This window comes from Hevea brasiliensis, chromosome 9 (genome assembly GCF_030052815.1).
Source record: "Hevea brasiliensis isolate MT/VB/25A 57/8 chromosome 9, ASM3005281v1, whole genome shotgun sequence".
In the NCBI taxonomy this organism is placed as follows: Eukaryota; Viridiplantae; Streptophyta; class Magnoliopsida; order Malpighiales; family Euphorbiaceae; genus Hevea; species Hevea brasiliensis.
Window position 1 is genome coordinate 7,596,754 of NC_079501.1, and position 17,825 is coordinate 7,614,578.

Here is a 17,825-nt window from a genome sequence, read left to right on the forward strand (position 1 = left end):
TCTAAATTTTTTTAATGGTGATATCAACTGGAATAAATAAGAAAGGTTAAAAGAAGATAAAATTAGCAAATTATAAAATGACGTCGAATGGGCATAGGAAATCCGCGAAATGTTGGTGGCCCATGTCCCGCTTTCAAGAAACTACACCGTATTATTGCCCGACTTCAGTACCTCCTCATATAGGCATGTGAACTGTAACGATTTCGTCTATTCTCTTCCTTCAACTAGGGTTAGGTTTCCCAAATTGGACATTTCTCCTCTTATTGGATCGTTAATTGCTTCAAAAATAAGATAATCTTGTAGAAAATGAAGAATCGGAGCTCAAAAGAAGGTGAGGAAAAGAATGAGAAGATCAGCAGCCCAAATTCTATCGGCATGAAAAGGAAGAAGAACATGATGAGATTGGGAGGTCCCGGTCTGTCCCTTGAAGCTTTCGCTAATGCCAAATCCACCAGCAATCAATACAACCCTGCTTTAATAAGTATATTATTTTCTCCCCTGTACTTTGTTCTTCCTTTAGTTTTTCTTGACTTTCAGGCTATTGTGTATTTTCAATCTAGTCTTTCTGTTTTTTCCTTTTTTTTTTTTTAATCAGTGGTGCGTTTAGGGGGATTGGAAATATTGGTTTGAGCTCCAAATTTAGTAGGTTTGTTTGTATAGCATGAGGAAGGCTGATACTGTGAAGCCTAAGCAGCTTAGTAGGCCTATAAAATTAAAATTTGGCTTCTAGTCTGGCTCTGAATTCGATATAGTGATATTCTCTTTTTTTTTTTCGTGTGTGTGTGTGTCTTTTGGGGGGTGGGGTGGGGGATATTTTGCTGTTGATTGCTTTAGTATTGTTTTCAATCTGTGAGGCTGTGAAACGTATGCTTGATTTTGACCTTTTGGGTGAGTTGAAATATTTCAATTCTAGTTGGTTCTGCAATTGAGCTTTTGATGTTCCCCTTAAATATAATAAAAAGAATAGCTTTAGAAAGTGCAGATTTTCTTGAATGGACTGTAAACATGGTTTCTGTGCTATTTATCTTCTTACAACATAAATTTTGTTTCTGGTTTTTGCATTGGCGCATCTTCCAGGTGATACATTTGTGTAGACTTAAAAGGTTTAGAAATCATGTTATCTTGAAAAATGAAAGGTCAAATAGAAGCAGAGCTAAAGTAGCTTCTTAGACTAATTTCTTAGCGTGTGATGGAGATCTTAGTTTATGCCCTCCAATAGTAATGATGGAGTGTTGTATTAACCATCAGTTCTGCATTTTTAATGAAAGAAGGATAAGTAGTATCTCTAAATGCTTTTGCTTTCTTTTTCTTTCCACGAGTCTAATAACCAATCCTCCCACCCCCTTTATGAACCAAGAATTTGCCAAATTTAAGGGGATTCAAGTTTTGTATTTTGTTTATTTTGTATGTATTACACAGATATAGCTTTTCCATTGAAAATTTTCTCTATTTTTGCCATCAGAGAAGCAAAGAGAGTTCTATAAGAATGCAAAGTATGTGAGAATGTTTAAGAAAAAGCTAAAGCAACAAAATCAGCCGGATGATCACTCTTCAGTTGTCAAACCTATGGAGGTATGGAATTATCTTGACCATATCATCTCAAAATATCAGTTACCGTTTTCATAATGCCTTTATCACTCTAAGGAATTCGGCTTTAGAATGTCAGTAGGGAAACTGTGTTGTGCTTGAAATATGATGACAAAGGATTTGGATTTTTGTCGAAGAGGCATAGATCTTGGTTGGGATTCCAAGTTGAAACACATAGTAATATTAGCTCTTTTTGTTGTTAATTTAATATAGTCAAATTGTTGGTTTGTAATATTATGGGTTTTTGAATTAAATTAGCTCCAAATCTTAAATTAAATTTTTGGATTCCAAATGCACTCAAGATTTATATGCATGCAAAATTTGAACCGATTCATTTACGGCTTCAAGTGTGATTACAGGATAAGAATGAAAGTGGAGAAAGTAGTAAAATGATGAAGAAGAAGAAGAACAAGAAGAATGGTTCCTACAGTTTGAGAGAAATGTATGAGAAGCAGCACAAAGAGAAAGAGGAAGCAAGAATTGAGAGGGAGGCTATTATTAAAGCAAAGAAGGAAGAAAGAGGTAAGGCTTTAGCTCATAGAAAAGCTGAAAGAGGGAAGATGTATAAAAAGACCCGGCATGGTCAGCCTGTTATGAAGTATAGAATTGAGCATCTCTTGCAGACCATTCAAGGTTCAAACTAAATTTGGTTAACCCTTCAGAACCAAGCATGTTTCTCAGTCATGCCTTGGCCACTTGCATGCCTAACAAAAGCCATCGGCTGGTGGAGTTTCTAAATGTTGTGTTGTTATTGCTTGAAAGCTGATGGAAAAGTTGAGTTGCTGTTGAACATCAGTTTTCAAGAGATTTTGACAGTCCAAAGGAAAAACAATTTTGATGTGGTGCTGGAGACATTTTGATTCCATTGTAATTATTTGTCAAATCTGGCTAATTTAGTCTTTGTGCTCATTTCTACAAGGACTGCTATCATATGGTTTATATATCTACGAATTTGTATTAGAAGTTAGTTTTCTCTTATGAGCAGATAGAAATCATGAAAGCCATTCGTAGATCAATCCACACAGATAGACAAAAAGAAAGAGGAAGACAAGAGTGTGCATTATATCACAGGACACGGCGACACAATGTAGCAAATCCCCTCTCTCCTATATATTCATTAAAATTCTTGATAGAAAGCATAGTGGCCGCCTTAAACAAGACAAAGCAACTTTAGGTGACTGGACGGAACACTAAACGACGCCGTGGCGGTAGGAAACAGGTGATCATGACTGTGAAAGTAATGATGACTCCCTTCAAATTCAAACCACCGCTGCCTGCACAAAATTGAGAGCGAATGAGACGTTGCAGTGACTGAAGCCTCTTTTTTTTTTATCTTTTTTTTTTTTTTTGGAAAACTGGTCTATCATTCATCAGAAAAAGAGTACAAGCGATCAGTGGCTAACAATGATAAAGAGCTTAGATGGTGGATTTGAAACCCAACCATTTATAAGGGTGCCTTTTCTAACACTAGATGCTACCCAATCTGCACACCTATTAGCAGATCTAGGGGAAAACTAACAAAAAAAAATGCTTGATTACACAACTTATTCTTGACATCATGAATGATAGTTTCCAATTTCCATGGGATGGGAGTTAGAGGATCAGATAGAATACGGACAATCTACAAAGTATCCAATTCTAAGATGCATGGATAGAAACCCTTATCATTAGCAAAATTTGTTGCAACTTTGAGGGCAGGACCTTCAGCTTCCAAGGGGGAGAGACAAGAGAATGCTGCTTCACACCCATCAACAAGGTGATCAAATTCATTTCTCACAATAATTCGATATCCGCCCTTACCAGATTCATACTCAAAAGATGCATCTATATTGAGTTTGACAGATTTCCTAGGGGAAGGGATCTATCTCAGTGAAACTTGTTGATTGGCAAGAATCATAAAAGGCGAAGAATGATGTTGTGAATGAGTTGAAGAGATGGATTGCACTTTCTCAATCTCATTCTGGGCCTCCTTTATAGTTCTGAATGGGTTAGGCTCGATATTATTGAAGATGATAGTGTTTTTAGCTTTCCAAATGTGCCAACAAATTAAACCAGCTAGGCACAATTCTAATTTATTATGAGATCTTACCACAACAGTCTGAGAACAGTCCAAAACATTCCTCTCGAGGGGAAAAACCTGTCACGACCCAACCTATGAGTCGGACCGGCACTAGGACTTAGGCCAACCTAAAGCCTTTGAGGCTCGTAGTAAGCCTAACTATTCCTTAACCCAATCCTAAGGCCCATGTTGAGCCCAATTTCAAGAAATTAATCGGATAGAGTCTGACCATAATATGGACCATCCAACGGGGAGTTTTTGACTCACTCGACCTGTAAGCACAATATATACATAATAATTTGGGGAGCTCAGCTCACCTTCCACATACTTATAACAATACTATTTCAAATGGAAGCTCAGCTCCCTCATTCAACCCAATAATCATCCATGCATACTCATATATTATGCTTACAATTCCAATTAATACATACATAACATATCCAAATGAATACATCACTAATAATAATAATACATGCGGAGTTCTAGAACAAAGTAAAGGAACAAAATATAATTAAATGTCGATAGTAGACTTGCGAAGAAGAGAGCAAGTTAAACTTAATAAAAGACCTCCTATATCCTGGAAAAATAGGTGAACAGGAATGAGCATTCGACTCAGAGAGTAAAATACCGATTTGAAGTACAATTTTTATAACTTTCTAAAACTAATGCATCCTAAAGAGTGGAATACAACACATTCATAGTTTTCATACAAATCATATTGTAAACAATAAAAAAGTAATTTGGAGTACTCACACACCCACATAATATTCAAACAGTACATATATGGGAGTTGATCCCCTATACAGCCCTCTTAATCCAACCTCTGCCAGCGAGTACATCTCAAGTCGGACTTTCTCTTAATAGTTTAAATGCGGGGCCAGCGAGATCATCTCGAGCCGTGCCTACCCGACTTATCCATAAAAGGATCGGGTCTCAGTGAGTCAAGCTCTAGCCGCGTCTACCCGCTCTGTCCATATCCGATATCACACACCACACGCACACCAACACACGCACATTGCTCCAAATTACCATAAAACAATATCCATAATATTTCATCAAATAAAGATGCAATATAAAATGTGTCTAGTATTTAACTTCTATGGATATATATTTATAAGTGATGCGTGGGCATGCCTGAACATATAATAATATTGAAATTATAATTAAAATCAATATTTTGCTCACAGACGTAAACTGAGGTCAATGTGGTGGCTGGAAGGAGGTGAAAGGCTGTCCCGGCTCACCTGATAATTATATTACAATTATTTAATATAATTGACTTAATACAAGTTTAAAAAGAACCAAAGACACCCTATGTTGTGTTGAAAATTCAACAGAGTTTTCCTTATACCTAGAACCTACCCAACCTACAAAATAGTTCAAATCATACTTCTAAAGCCACACATCATCTCAACAACAACACATGGCCCCTCCTGGGCCCTCCAACTTAGGCAAATCTCACATAATCTAATAATTCAATTATAAGGTTTAAATCAGATATTTTGCAAAAGTCATTCTAGCTAGTTCTAAAAATTCTAAAAATTCTAGCTAGCAATATTATAGAGCTAACGCAAAAGGAATTATAATTTTTTAGTTACTCACGAATATTTTATGAAATTTTATTCTAAACCCAGCACTACAAAATTGAAGAAACTCGGAGTTTAAGTTTACCTATGCCAATTCTGACTGTTGGAATGCTTTCGAGAGGTTTGAAAATGGTGGGGTAGCCTATAACTTTAACCCGATTCCAAAGTCATTCCAACAACTTATTTGCTCAGCTTGAAATTGTAGATTCGGGCGACAATTAAATTGTCACGAAATGAAAGTACTTGCGCAAAGCCCACAACATCAGGAGTTATATTAAAATATTTATATTTACATATAAAATAATTATTTGAAAATTAGAGGTGTTACAAAACCCAACAAAGAACCAAACCATGTTGTTCTTGCATGGGGGCAGAAAAATAATACATGTTCTGTTATTTCCTTCTCCTTTCGACGTATAGGACACTATGAAGAGCAAGCACATTTTCATTTATACAAATTAGTCTTGGAAAAGAGATATATAGTAGATGTTTTTTTTTTTTTTTTTGGGGTTAAGTAAGCGTGGGAAATGTTTAACGTAGCTTCGTTTCATTGGTAAATCGAAGAGTTACGTCTTGATTAGGGAAATTCTTGACTTTGCCTAGAGAATAAATAAGATGTTGAATGACCAATTGGATTATATTGGTTTCATTAATAATTTAAGTGGGGGATCAATCATAGTTTAAAATTCCAGCGAAGAGCCCAAAATCAAGGTGTTCTTATGGAAGACGCTTTTGAATGCTCTCCCTGTTAAAGATAATCTAGCCAACAGAGGTACCTCTATCAGACCAAATTGCCCATTGTGATGATAGTGTTGAATCAGTGGAGCATCCCATTTTCTGGTGCAACCATGCTAAAGCCTCATGGTTCGCAAGTTCATGCTCATACATACCAAACCCAGTTGATTTTACATCCTTTTCCCAACGTCGGTCCTCTCTAATTCAAGAATTTGGTGCAGAAGAAGAAAGTCTTGACATGATAGCCATTTCTTGCTGAATCATTTAGAAGGCTAGGCAATTTTTATCATATTCCACCAAACCCTATGGCAACTGCTCATTGTATTGCAGGTCAATATTCTGAGCTAAAAAAGGCTTTGGGGTCAGTTGCAGCTAGTCAACAATTGTCCCTGTTGATAGTATTAGATGGATGCCTCATGGTAGAGTTGTCATAAAATTCAACAGTGATGCCAGTTGGAAGGAGGGAAGCAACCAATCTGCCATTGTTGTGGCAGCTCGGAATCATCAAAGCCTTTTGCTCGATGGAGTAGCAAAGAAATTTCAGTATAATTCTCCTTTAGTAGCGGAAGCTAAAGCAATGCTAGAAGCCATTTCTTTGGCCAGGGACATGGGTTCTACAACAATTGTGCTAGAAACAGATTCCCAGATTCTGTTCTCTGCTCCATCTGCATCCATGGAAGATATAGGGTGGGATATAAGGCAACTGTTCAGGGCATTAAGGCTTTTTTTCCCTTTGTTTTCACAGATCTCATTGTCAAAGACTAGTAGGAAAACAAATCAAGTTACTTTGCAAAGTTGCGTTTGAAGGGAAAATAACCCTTCGGAATTACTGAGATATTTGTATTCTGATGCTTTTTCTGGCTAGTTTAATGCTATATTTGGCAGTTAAAAAAAAAATTCCAGCGAAGATTGTTTATCATGCTCGGATATTAAGAGGGGAAAAAAAAAACACGTATTCTTCTAATTGCAGAATATTAAGGGTCCCTCTATATTGATAGATTCTCTATAATTATAAAGAACATCAATGATCAATCAATTACAGAACCAAGCCCTTCAACTACTTCATGACAGAGATCAATACAACGTACTCAAAGAAGAAGAAGGACGAGGGCAGGGCTGCACATGACATGAACACAGGATTCCAGGTACTGTTAACCTGAAAAGAAAGAAAAAAAGGCATAAAAAAAAATTAAGCTATGCGACGCATGACATAAGCTCGGGGAGGAGGTGGGCTTCTGCAGATGACCATGAGAGCGAGAGCAATAACAAGAGCCATCAAAAATCCTGTGAGGTCCACACCAACACCATCGCCTTCGCTTATCTCCGAGCAAACGATTTTTCCCATCACGTTCACCTGTAACGCCTTGATCGCAAGTACCAATTATTCCCTTTTTTTTTTCCCTTCCCTTCCTTTACTGAAATATTTACCTTATTATTATTATTATATGGTTAGAGTCAAGCCGACATTGGAAATCTCATGTGAAAAGAAGCAACGCTTTCCATTTGGTCGTCTGGAAGGAAAAATCAACACAGGATTATGAAAGCAATGACAACGCCCATGCTATGACATTGAGAAGATCCATTCTCAATACCTTGCGTAAAGTTGAAGCTTATTTGTCAACTAGAGAATTGGGTTGGGCCAAACTTCGAGCCTATGAGTTCTGTTCTGCAAGGAAAAGAAACCAAAACTCTGGCCCAAGATGATCAGAGACTTCTATTCTACCCACTGAATCTGTAAGAATTAAGGGTTGAAATGAAATAATTAGATAGTGGAAGGATGGAGATAAAGTGGAGGGTAACAAAATGATTGAGACCATTATTCAACAACGCAACAATCATTGATTTGATTCCCTTCATCACAGGGTCACTGAGGTCGGCTCTGTTTTTCAAGTATTCATTACACTGACCATCGTAGATGTGGCCTGTGCCTGTGGGGCCTTTTTACTACTATTTTTTACCTGTCACCGTTTATGCAAATGCAATGGAATAGTTAGATTCAGTTGCTGTGCTACATCATAGAGGTAAAACAGTGAAGACAAAGATAAAAATTAAAAAAAAAAAAAATCAGCTGCAAACAATCATAGCAACAGAGAATATTGCACGATGAGGGACAATAAATGCATCAAACGTGTGGCCATCATCAACCAATAAAATTGTTGGGGAGGGTAACTTTTCAATTTCAATACCCATTCGCACAGGCATACGTATACGCTTTCTTTGTTGCACTTTAACTTTTTATTTTTCTTCTTTTCATATAATTTTTGGGGTCATGGCTTTGGGAGTGAACTGTGAGGGGTAAAACTAGACATGGGGAGATTTGGATTTGAACTTGAATCGGACCAATTAAAACATTGAAATAGATTAAATTAAATTATTTTTTTTTTTTAAAAAAAATTAGAGATGATTTTTTTTTAACTGTTCAGTTTTTTTTTAAAAAAAAAAAAATTTTTTTAAAAAAAAAATAAATATTTATTAATTATTAAATCAAATTAAACTGAATGAATTAAGTAAAAAAATGAAGTTAAATCAAATTGAAATAGAAACTCAAATCCAAAGTGAAAGACACCCTTTTATCTGATCTTGAGTGGCAACCTTTCAAATAAAATGGTCCGGTCCGGAACCGACAGGATCCATGTCTAGTTAATATCAGTGTAAGGGTGTGCACTGTCCACGTATGCCCTTGTTTTATCAAAGCAATTAAAAAGGAGACTGTTGTGTTTTGGTTGGTGGCTTGGCAGGAGATTAGGTGGCGATGGTGTTGTTACTGCTAGTATTATTGTATTAGGAAAATAATCACAAGTAGTAGAATTAAACGCCTATTTGTGTATTATTATTAAAATTATTATTAAAAAAATTATTTTTAAATATATTAATTAGAATATATTAAAAAATAATTTAAAATTAAATTTTATAAATTTTAATAATATTATTATTAAAATAATAAAATTATTTTTTTTAAATTATTTTTCTTAAACATTTAAAATAATATTTTTATTTAAAAAAATTATTTTAAACCTCTAAATGTAATAATTAAAGTCAATAAATTTATCACCCATCACTATAACGACAGTCATTGCTCCTAATTTTTGAGAAAAATAAATTAATAAATTAAGTTAATAGTAAATAAAGTGAAAATTGTCACGAGAAAATAGATTTCATTAGGTGAAATAGGTTTAGAAGCCCAAGACCACTTAAAATGAACTGTTACATTTATAAAGATTTAAACCTTAAGAAACTCTAGGCCAAACGGGTAAAATCCGATTACTCAATCTTCAGCAACTGCCAACCTTAACTCCATATTTTCTTGCAAATACTTCATCAGCCTTCAAAGGAGATGGACAATGCAATTTTAACCTCAGCCATGCAAGAGAGAAAACATTAATTTGCTCAATACATGTAAGCCTATGGAAAAATGCAGCAAATCAGAAAAATAATCAGGACTAGAGTCATGCTAAACGAATCGAAAAGCGCTTGGCAAAGTGACCAAAACGGTATCAACCTCCGACTGCCAACCAAAAGTTGCTTTGAAAAGCTACACAACAATCCAATAGGGGACCAACTTTAACATGCAAAGCCTCCCACCAATACCCAATAAAAGCCCTCTCTTAAAAGAGGTACCAGAAACTCAAAACATTAAAAATTAAAAAATTAAAAAATAATAAAACAAAAAAGAATCTGCACCACTGAAGGAAAATGAGGGTAGGGGTTAGGGGGAGGGTCAACGACCATAAACGGTTATGGCCGGACTTCTCCCGGGCAGTTCAGGATTTCACTTGATGGGTCTTCCCTCTTAAATGGAGCCTTCTTTTCCTTTTCTTATTTCATTCAGTGTCATAATAAAACCTTGTACTATCGCATTCTCTTCGAGAAGTACCACCGTTCCGTTAATGTTGGACATTTTTGTCACATTGGTGAGGATTAAGAGAGGCTGCTAAAGTCAATGCATTCATAAGAATACCGGTTTTCTTTGAATTTACGCGCAACTTACTTTTATATTGTTGCTCCTGTTCACTACCATTTGAAATTGAAGATGCAAATGATTCTCTGTTCTGATCAACTACTTCTCTTTATAATTTCTCATATCAACATCATCTGGGAAACACAGGCCTCTTCACTCAGAATTTTTTATAAATCACACTTCCAATAGTTCAATTGACATACATCAACCACTTCTAAGAAGCATTTCCGAGCTTCGCCTGAAACACCAGATAGGGGTAGCGACTAGCAGACAGGAAAGGAATAATTATGAATGTGGATTTTCCTATATCGTAAGTTGCTACCATCTAACACCTTTGGATGGAATGCAGGTCCCCAGCAAGCCCGGGTAAAAAAGGCATTGGCACCTGTTTTAAAAATAACCTATAAACCTAGATTCCACCTGACGGTACAAAAATATTGATTTTAGAAGCAAAGCATCCTTTGAAACTTTTATTATACCTTTCCCTTTAAATTCATGATTAGAGACCTGGAATCTGGCATATGCCTCTCATCAGGGAAATGATTATGACTACGACCTGACCTAAGATGATAAAAGATAAAACTGCATGATTGAATATAAAGTGAGAACTCACTTTGTAAATTTACAGTTGAGCCAGTCTGCACGTTAAAAAAAAAAAATTAATTTTTAGATGATAATAAGCAATAGTAGTAGTAATTCAAATGCCTCAAACATTGCAAGTAGTACCACCTAATATCCACTTGAATCTGAGATTTTATTCCTGAAGGAGCCTAAAAATGACACAAATGAGTCCACAAAATAATGTTCATCCCAAAATTGTAAAATAAAACACAACCATTCCAGTCTGTGAATGGTGTACATGGCAACTATCTCGAATTAAGCAACAAGTCTGATTAATGCATGCTACAACCAATTACAAGTTTTCATATCTTTATTAATCCCTAATTGGTAAACCAATAGCTCAGAAAAGTGTAAAAGGGATGGCAATTGAACTCTCAAGCCTCGGTATACCGTCCATTCCTGGTTCCCAGACAATTGGGCTGCAATTATATCAAGCTAAAGAAATTTAAATGTGCAACAATGAGTACCATTTGAAGTATGTACCCACTGAATCTATTCACCGCAAAGGAGCTTTATGCAGAAGTGGGAGAGTCAAGAAAACCTCAATGCAGAGTCTTCATCCATGGTCCAGACAAAACCAGGCATGTCAAATCGAGGCCCAGCAAGAGTCCTATAAATGTAAAGCTTCTCTACAGGACAACTTTCTGGCCTTGAATCTGGAGGTCCCCTCTCATCAATAACTTCAATATTAAGCCTAGGCATCTTCTGACCTAGAAGCTTACATGCTCCAAAACTCACTGAGCAAGAAGACATCCAAAGGGATCGCATTGTCTCCAGCTTTGCAGCATTGGCCAAAAGAGCCTTGTCCCCAAACGGACAATCTCGAATCTCTAGTTTGCGAAGGTTTTCACACCCATACAGCACATGATGGAGTCCCAGATCACTATCTCCAGCAAAAGCTACAGAAAGCATCTCTAGTTTTTTGGCATGTGTTCCAATGTACTCAAACACACGATCAGTGAGGAGACCTGACAGTGAAAGGCGCCGGAGATCCTTGCAGTGTTCAACAATAGCTCCAAAACCATCATCTAATGGCTGAAGGGTTATATAATCAGGGGTTCGTGGCTCAATAATACAAAGACGAAAGCGAGTCATTTTTGGACAGTTCCTGGCAATTGTTACCAAGGCATCATTAGTCATTTGACGGCAAAAATACAAAACAGAGTGGAGCTTAAGACAGCCCTCAGAAACAGAGACAAGGCCCTGTTCTGTCAAGGATACATTTGGTTCCAAGGCAAATGGTTCAGATGGGAACACCCTCAATTCTTGCAGGTCCTTGCAAAATGCTGCAAGAGCTTCAAGTCCAATATCCTCAATGTAATCCAGCACCTGCATGCATGTCCTTTATTAGGTTAAGAACAAAGCACCAATAGAAACTCAAGACTCGTCAAAAATCAGTATCCCAGTTTGATACCTTAAAATATGGTTCCACCATAACTGTGTGGAAAATCATCAAGCCATATGGCAAAATCTTAAATCTAACATTTAAAACCTATATCCAAAATCATAAAGCTAGCATTTAAACTAAAATCCGCATGGAATTTAAAACATGCCTGAAACTGTTTTGATTTATTCCACCAATTGTCAATCTCAAAAGGAATTAGGCACTCACAAATAGAATCCAAATGAAAAATAAGAATTTAGAAAGGTAAACTTACCCACAAGCGCTGCAAACTTTGACACTGACTAACAAGCTTAACAAGATCAGGGCTTTGGATAGTGGCATAGCTCAAGTTCAATGATGTTAGGCTAGAGCAAATAGGATAAATTGCTGGAAGGTAACCTGGAACCACATCCCAAAACCCAGATAAACTTTTCAGTTCCTTACACCCAGAAAAGGCCCCAGCTATGCTTGAGAAGACATCAGGCCGTAGCTCGGCTGAGTAGGTGCCTGCGCCCAACTCTACCAGCTGGGGTGCCCTGCGAAGTATGTTAGCAAGTCTGTCAAGGGGCACTGCACGGTTGAGTCGAAGAGTCCTCAAATTGGGGCACCGACCCACCAGGTGTTCCAGGGCCGAGAAATTCACCTCAGACCCTAAGCAGGAAATGTTAAGAGACACCAGTGATGTGAATGAGTCAGGAAAGTGACTCAACCAATGCCCACTAGGATCATCCACCTCACTCTCCCGCAAATCAAGCTGCCTCAGATTCCTACAGACAAGTTGCTTAACTAATAAGAACAAGGTCCAAGACAGGAATATTCTATTTTTCACATACAAAAGTTGCAGTAACTCTTGTTCTACTAAGTTTAGCTAGAGAGTGAAAGAAACTAAAGTAATAAAACAAAAAAATTTGTGATGAAATTTGTGGTCCATCATGTTGTAATCATTGAAACCGACTAGACTGCCTTATTAAAGTTACTTTCCTCTATACACATGCTTCCAAGAAAAGAACCATTCACACTTTGCTTGTATGGTCTATTAAGTTAGCCAAAATTATTAAATGAAGAAATATGTTTTCTTGAAAACTATATATCATATTTTAAATTACAGCAGGATTTAATAAACTAAAATAGAAATTTTTTTAGAAAAAAGCAAAATATAAAGCACCTATCCTTCTCAAAACAAGAAGCAAGCATCCAAAATCTGGAACAACTCTTACACCAAGCACCACAACAAACAAATTAGCATATGAAAAGCAAGTAAGCGACCTTGACTAGATTTTCCAAATTATTAGTGAATCAAAGAACAAGCACAACCCAGATCTAACAGAACCAAGCCGAAAAGGGAAGACAACCAAAACAAGAAACAAAGTTTCGCATTACAAATTTCGAATTTCCAAATCTAAAGTCCAAGTGAAGCAAACTGAAGTGTTCTTCAGAAACCAATCATGGAAAATTATCAAAATCACATTAATAGAAACTGTTACTGAGAGCAGACTCCTCGGACAGAGGCGCATGTGCCCGCAAAGAGAGAGAGAGAGAGAGGATGTATTAAATGAAACGGGAAAAAATATTGTAAGCCTCTCCAATTTGCAAACCAGGAAATTGTCCAAGCAGATTTTAAATTGAGAGGGAAAAAAACAGAACAAAAAAAAAAATTTCTCCATTCACATGCAAACAATTAAATCCTGCTATTGTCAACGTTTCATTATCTGATAACTACAATATACTAAGAGCCACCTCCACTACAGATATGCAGTGCTAACTCAACCATGTTCAACTCAGTTTAATTGCTTTTCTAGCTCTCCACCGGGAGAGAGAGAGAGAGAGAGAGAGAGAGAGAGAGAGAGAGCACCTTTAATTTCACTTAGCTTCTGCCAAGCTTGCTCTTCCCCGACACAACAAAACCAATAAATAGGTACTTTTTCCCTCCCCTCCTAAAACCCACATTTGTTAACCAACCATACACAGCCCAACAATCAGCATTTGCGGCAAAGAAAAATGAATAAAGAGAAAAGAAGAGCAAAAATCAAAACCTGCAATTGGCAGCAATGGCAGCAAGTCCATCAGTAGAGAAACCCTCACAGGAAGAAAGCACCAAAACCTTGAAATTCTTAAAGGACTTAGCAATGAGCTCCAAGGTCTCATCCGTAACCACCATTCTCTTCAAACTGATCTCCTCGAGCCAAGGGTATGCGTTAGCCATGGCCGCGATCCACGGATAAACATAACCACCCCAACCGTCGGGGACCAGATTGAAGTCGGCGAAGTGAGGCTTACCTTTGAGCTCAACCGATCTCACCTCCGGAAATCTCCTAATCACCATTGAAGGATTAACCGCGTAGCAGTTCCCGACAAAAATCCTCCTCCTGCACCACCGCTCTATCTCGTACCAGGACTTGCACACCATCGAAATCGCGTTACGGTCCTTGTCGCTGTGTATGAAGGAGAACACGTGCTCCAGCACCTCCTCAGGTAACGACCTTGCCATTCTCAACATTAATGCCAATTATTATGAATCCGAAATGATGTCGTTTCTTCTGTTCTTCAGCGATTCAGGTTCAGAGAGATACAGAGAGACAGAGTGCTCGGATTGTTAATGCTGTTAGATCTGAGAGGCCACCAACGAAAAGAGCTTATAGGTGCTTTGAGAGAGAGAGAGAGAGAGAGAGAGACAGAGATTAAAGAGAGTATAAGAGGAGTTTTTATGTTGTGTGACCCGTCAGGTTACATTTTAACTAGGGTTAAACAGTGCAATTGCCGTCCATGATCTCAACACGTGGATCAAAGTGAAAGTTCACCGTTGGATGGGCGGTGGGAGAAAGGGATCTTATCCGTTGGCGACGAAGAGCAGCCGCAGAAAACGGTTGTATGTAAAGGCGTGGAGCCACAGCCAGACGTGGAGAGAATTTCAAAATATCGCCGGTAGTGATTGATTATTTCTCTCTCATTTCAATTTATCGTAAACGAGAATTTCGAAAAGGGTGGCGAAGGGTGAGGGATAATGAACTGCGATGATGTGGAGAGGGGGTGGTGGAGAGGAAATCTCATGATTTGCGTTGCACGGCTGGATCTGAGGGATCGGATATGGAGGGGACCACGGTAAGAGAGATGAAGAGATAATAAAAGGTTAAAATAATGAGGAATGATCTGATGTGAAGTTTTATTGGTTTATGATGACATCATGACCGTCCAATCATATTGACTCTTTTCACTCCGGATTCAGGCTGTCCTCCTGAAGCAGGTTTTATTGAGATCCAACGGCTCTGATCTACTCCCAGGGGCAACTGAAATAACATAAATGTTAAGATCAAAGTACAAGCGAGTGCACGTTGCATCCTAATGAAGACCGCGATGTTGAACACTTTTTGACAGTGTACGGATTTGCTCGCAATAGCAAACAGGTTTTTTTGCACATTCATGTTCGCCCAAGAAAAAGGCTCCATCTTTCATGTGGACGGTAATTAATTTTTCTCTTCTTTTTACCGTGAACGGTTAAAAAAAAATTGATAGTTACCAAAGGTGCACCGTACACAGTGTCACAAAAAATTATTATTCCATACCTGGGAGTCTCCAGAATGACGACAACACCCCTCATCTGTTGACACAGTGTGCGCCTTCTTTTCATAAAAATAAAGGGCAGTGTTGCCAGTGCATGAAAAGGACATGGTATTATGGAGTGGCAGTGTCTGAGCATGGACTCCATAGAGCTGTCCTTTTTATGTTGAAAAAGCTGACCTGGGGAAAAAATGAAGGATCCAGATTCCAACTAAAGAAAAAAAGGAAGATCAGGGCCGTCAGTTGCTTTGTCGCCACTGTAGTAGTGTTTTGAGAATACGAAAAGTAGTAGCAGTAGAAATAGACTATTACTATTTAATTAAAATTAGAAGCTCGGAAATTTAGGTGTTGATGAGAGCTGAATGAAATAAGGAAATGAGAGAGTGAGTTGTCGAGCCGGTAAAGGAGATAATTAAATGGATTAGGAAAATAATAATTAAATAAGGAGAATTGATAATTAAGCCCACGCTCGGTTCTCCGGGAATCTCTCTTGCCCTCGAGTGGAATGGCTGGGACTCCCTCTCTCTCTCTCTCTCTATATATATATATATATACGCAAGGTGTGCGTGTTTGATTCACCCACCTGACCTGCTGGCTGCTGTTTTTTTTTTTTTTTCTTAATAAATTTTTATGGGAAATCAAAATGTAGAACATAACATAAATTCTAAAATAATCATGATAATGCAATACAGAATCAACAACAGAAACCGGGTTGATTCAAACAAGATGAAATCACTTCATACAGCCAAACCTCATCATGATCAACCCAAAAATCATGAAGCCAAATGAAAATCAATAATATGAGTTGAACAAAATCCACAAAAGAAATCAATAAATTCAAGCACAAATTCAAAATCCAAAACGAATCCATAAGAGGGTGAGGACGAAAGCAATAAAATATTGCATCCCAAAATCAACTGGGGAAATTAAATTAACGCATTCACTTGTTGTCATGTTCTCATTTGTTTCTGCAATTATATATGATATTTTTGTTTTTTCTGCGAGTGGGTGTGGCATGGCTCAATGAGCAAACATTTTGGGTTTTATGGGAGCCCCTAATAACCGCAACGGAAGGGTGGTTAGGAATTTAGGATTGGGGGGCACTGGCGAGGGATCAATGAGAGGGGATCGAGTGGTAATTCGATGACAAAGCTACGTCGTTTTAGTTAATTGTGCTCGTTTCTCTTTTGGAATAGAACTATTTAATTTAAATATTTTCTTTAAATCAAATCTATTTACTCTTTTAAGAAAAATCTTAAATTTTCTAATTTAATTGATTCGATATTTTATTTTCTGATATTAATTAATTAATTAATAGGATAAAATAAAAATAAATAATGTAATATTAAAATTAAAATTATGAGAAAGATAAAAATAAACATGCATCATAAATTATAAAATAGTTAAACAAAAAATATTATTTTAATTCAAATGTAAATGTTTAAATAATTAAATAAATTGTAAGGACAAAATATGAACATGGAGAGAATGCACTCCAAATGAATATAATAATTATTAAAAATAAATATATTTATAAAAAAGAGAGCAAACATTATTGAATAAAATGAATAAAATAAATTATTACATTTGAATATTTTAAAATAATTAAATAGACAGAGATTAATCATACATATATTTATAGCAGAGAGATGATAGATTTTTTAATTGAAATAAAATAGTAAATTTATAAGAAAATGATAAAGAGAAATATTTTCAGTTTAATATTTTTTTTGAAAATGATTTATTTTAAATAAAGTCATAAAAAATATTTATTATGGATATAGAGGAAATAAATTAATAGATAGATAATCTATCAACCTAAACGATAGACCATTATCGGTGTTAGAGATCGGATAAGTTTAAGGCTGTTGGAACTCGTAGCAAGCCTGAAACCTGTGAAATATACATACATTTCTACATCTTACCATCTTAACATACATCAAACCATTGCACATTAGTCTTTTCATCTATACATAAACATTCATAACATAATAATAGTTCATAATTTGAATCTTAACATTTATAAAATCTAAAGTGTAATGGCTTATCTTGCATACCCTCAAAAGGGTTAACACAAGATATGTATCATTATACTTTAAACAATTATTACATATTTTAAATTTTCTTTAAATTCTAGCACAGCACTAACCATTCAAAAATTACATATCCATTTACCCATACATTATACATAAAGAAGGGTTAAGACTGCCCCTAAAGCTCTTTATTCAAGAACTCTTATAGTCCTATAACCCTACACATGGGAGTTAGAGAAATGAGATAAGCTAACACAAGTTCAGTTAGTAAACTAATCATTATTAATTTCATCATTCATTCATACGT

At 36.5% G+C, this 17,825-nt stretch overlaps 2 protein-coding genes across 2 annotated transcripts; one reads left to right on the forward strand and one right to left on the reverse strand.

Moving 5' to 3' along the window:
* The first annotated feature begins 169 nt into the window (after positions 1-169).
* LOC110643515 (uncharacterized) lies at positions 170-2,550 on the forward strand. Its single transcript, XM_021795912.2, has 3 exons — positions 170-481; positions 1,463-1,572; positions 1,947-2,550. The coding sequence occupies exons 1-3, from the start codon at positions 307-309 to the stop codon at positions 2,229-2,231; spliced, it is 570 nt and encodes a 189-aa protein (XP_021651604.2). The 5' UTR covers positions 170-306; the 3' UTR covers positions 2,232-2,550.
* An 8,110-nt stretch (positions 2,551-10,660) lies between these two features.
* LOC110643443 (protein TRANSPORT INHIBITOR RESPONSE 1) lies at positions 10,661-14,644 on the reverse strand. Its single transcript, XM_021795820.2, has 3 exons — positions 13,964-14,644; positions 12,205-12,697; positions 10,661-11,875 (listed from the first exon to the last, which is right to left on the reverse strand). Exons 1-3 carry the CDS (start codon positions 14,425-14,427, stop codon positions 11,078-11,080), a joined length of 1,755 nt encoding a protein of 584 aa, XP_021651512.2. The 5' UTR covers positions 14,428-14,644; the 3' UTR covers positions 10,661-11,077.
* Between the last annotated feature and the right edge of the window lie 3,181 nt (positions 14,645-17,825).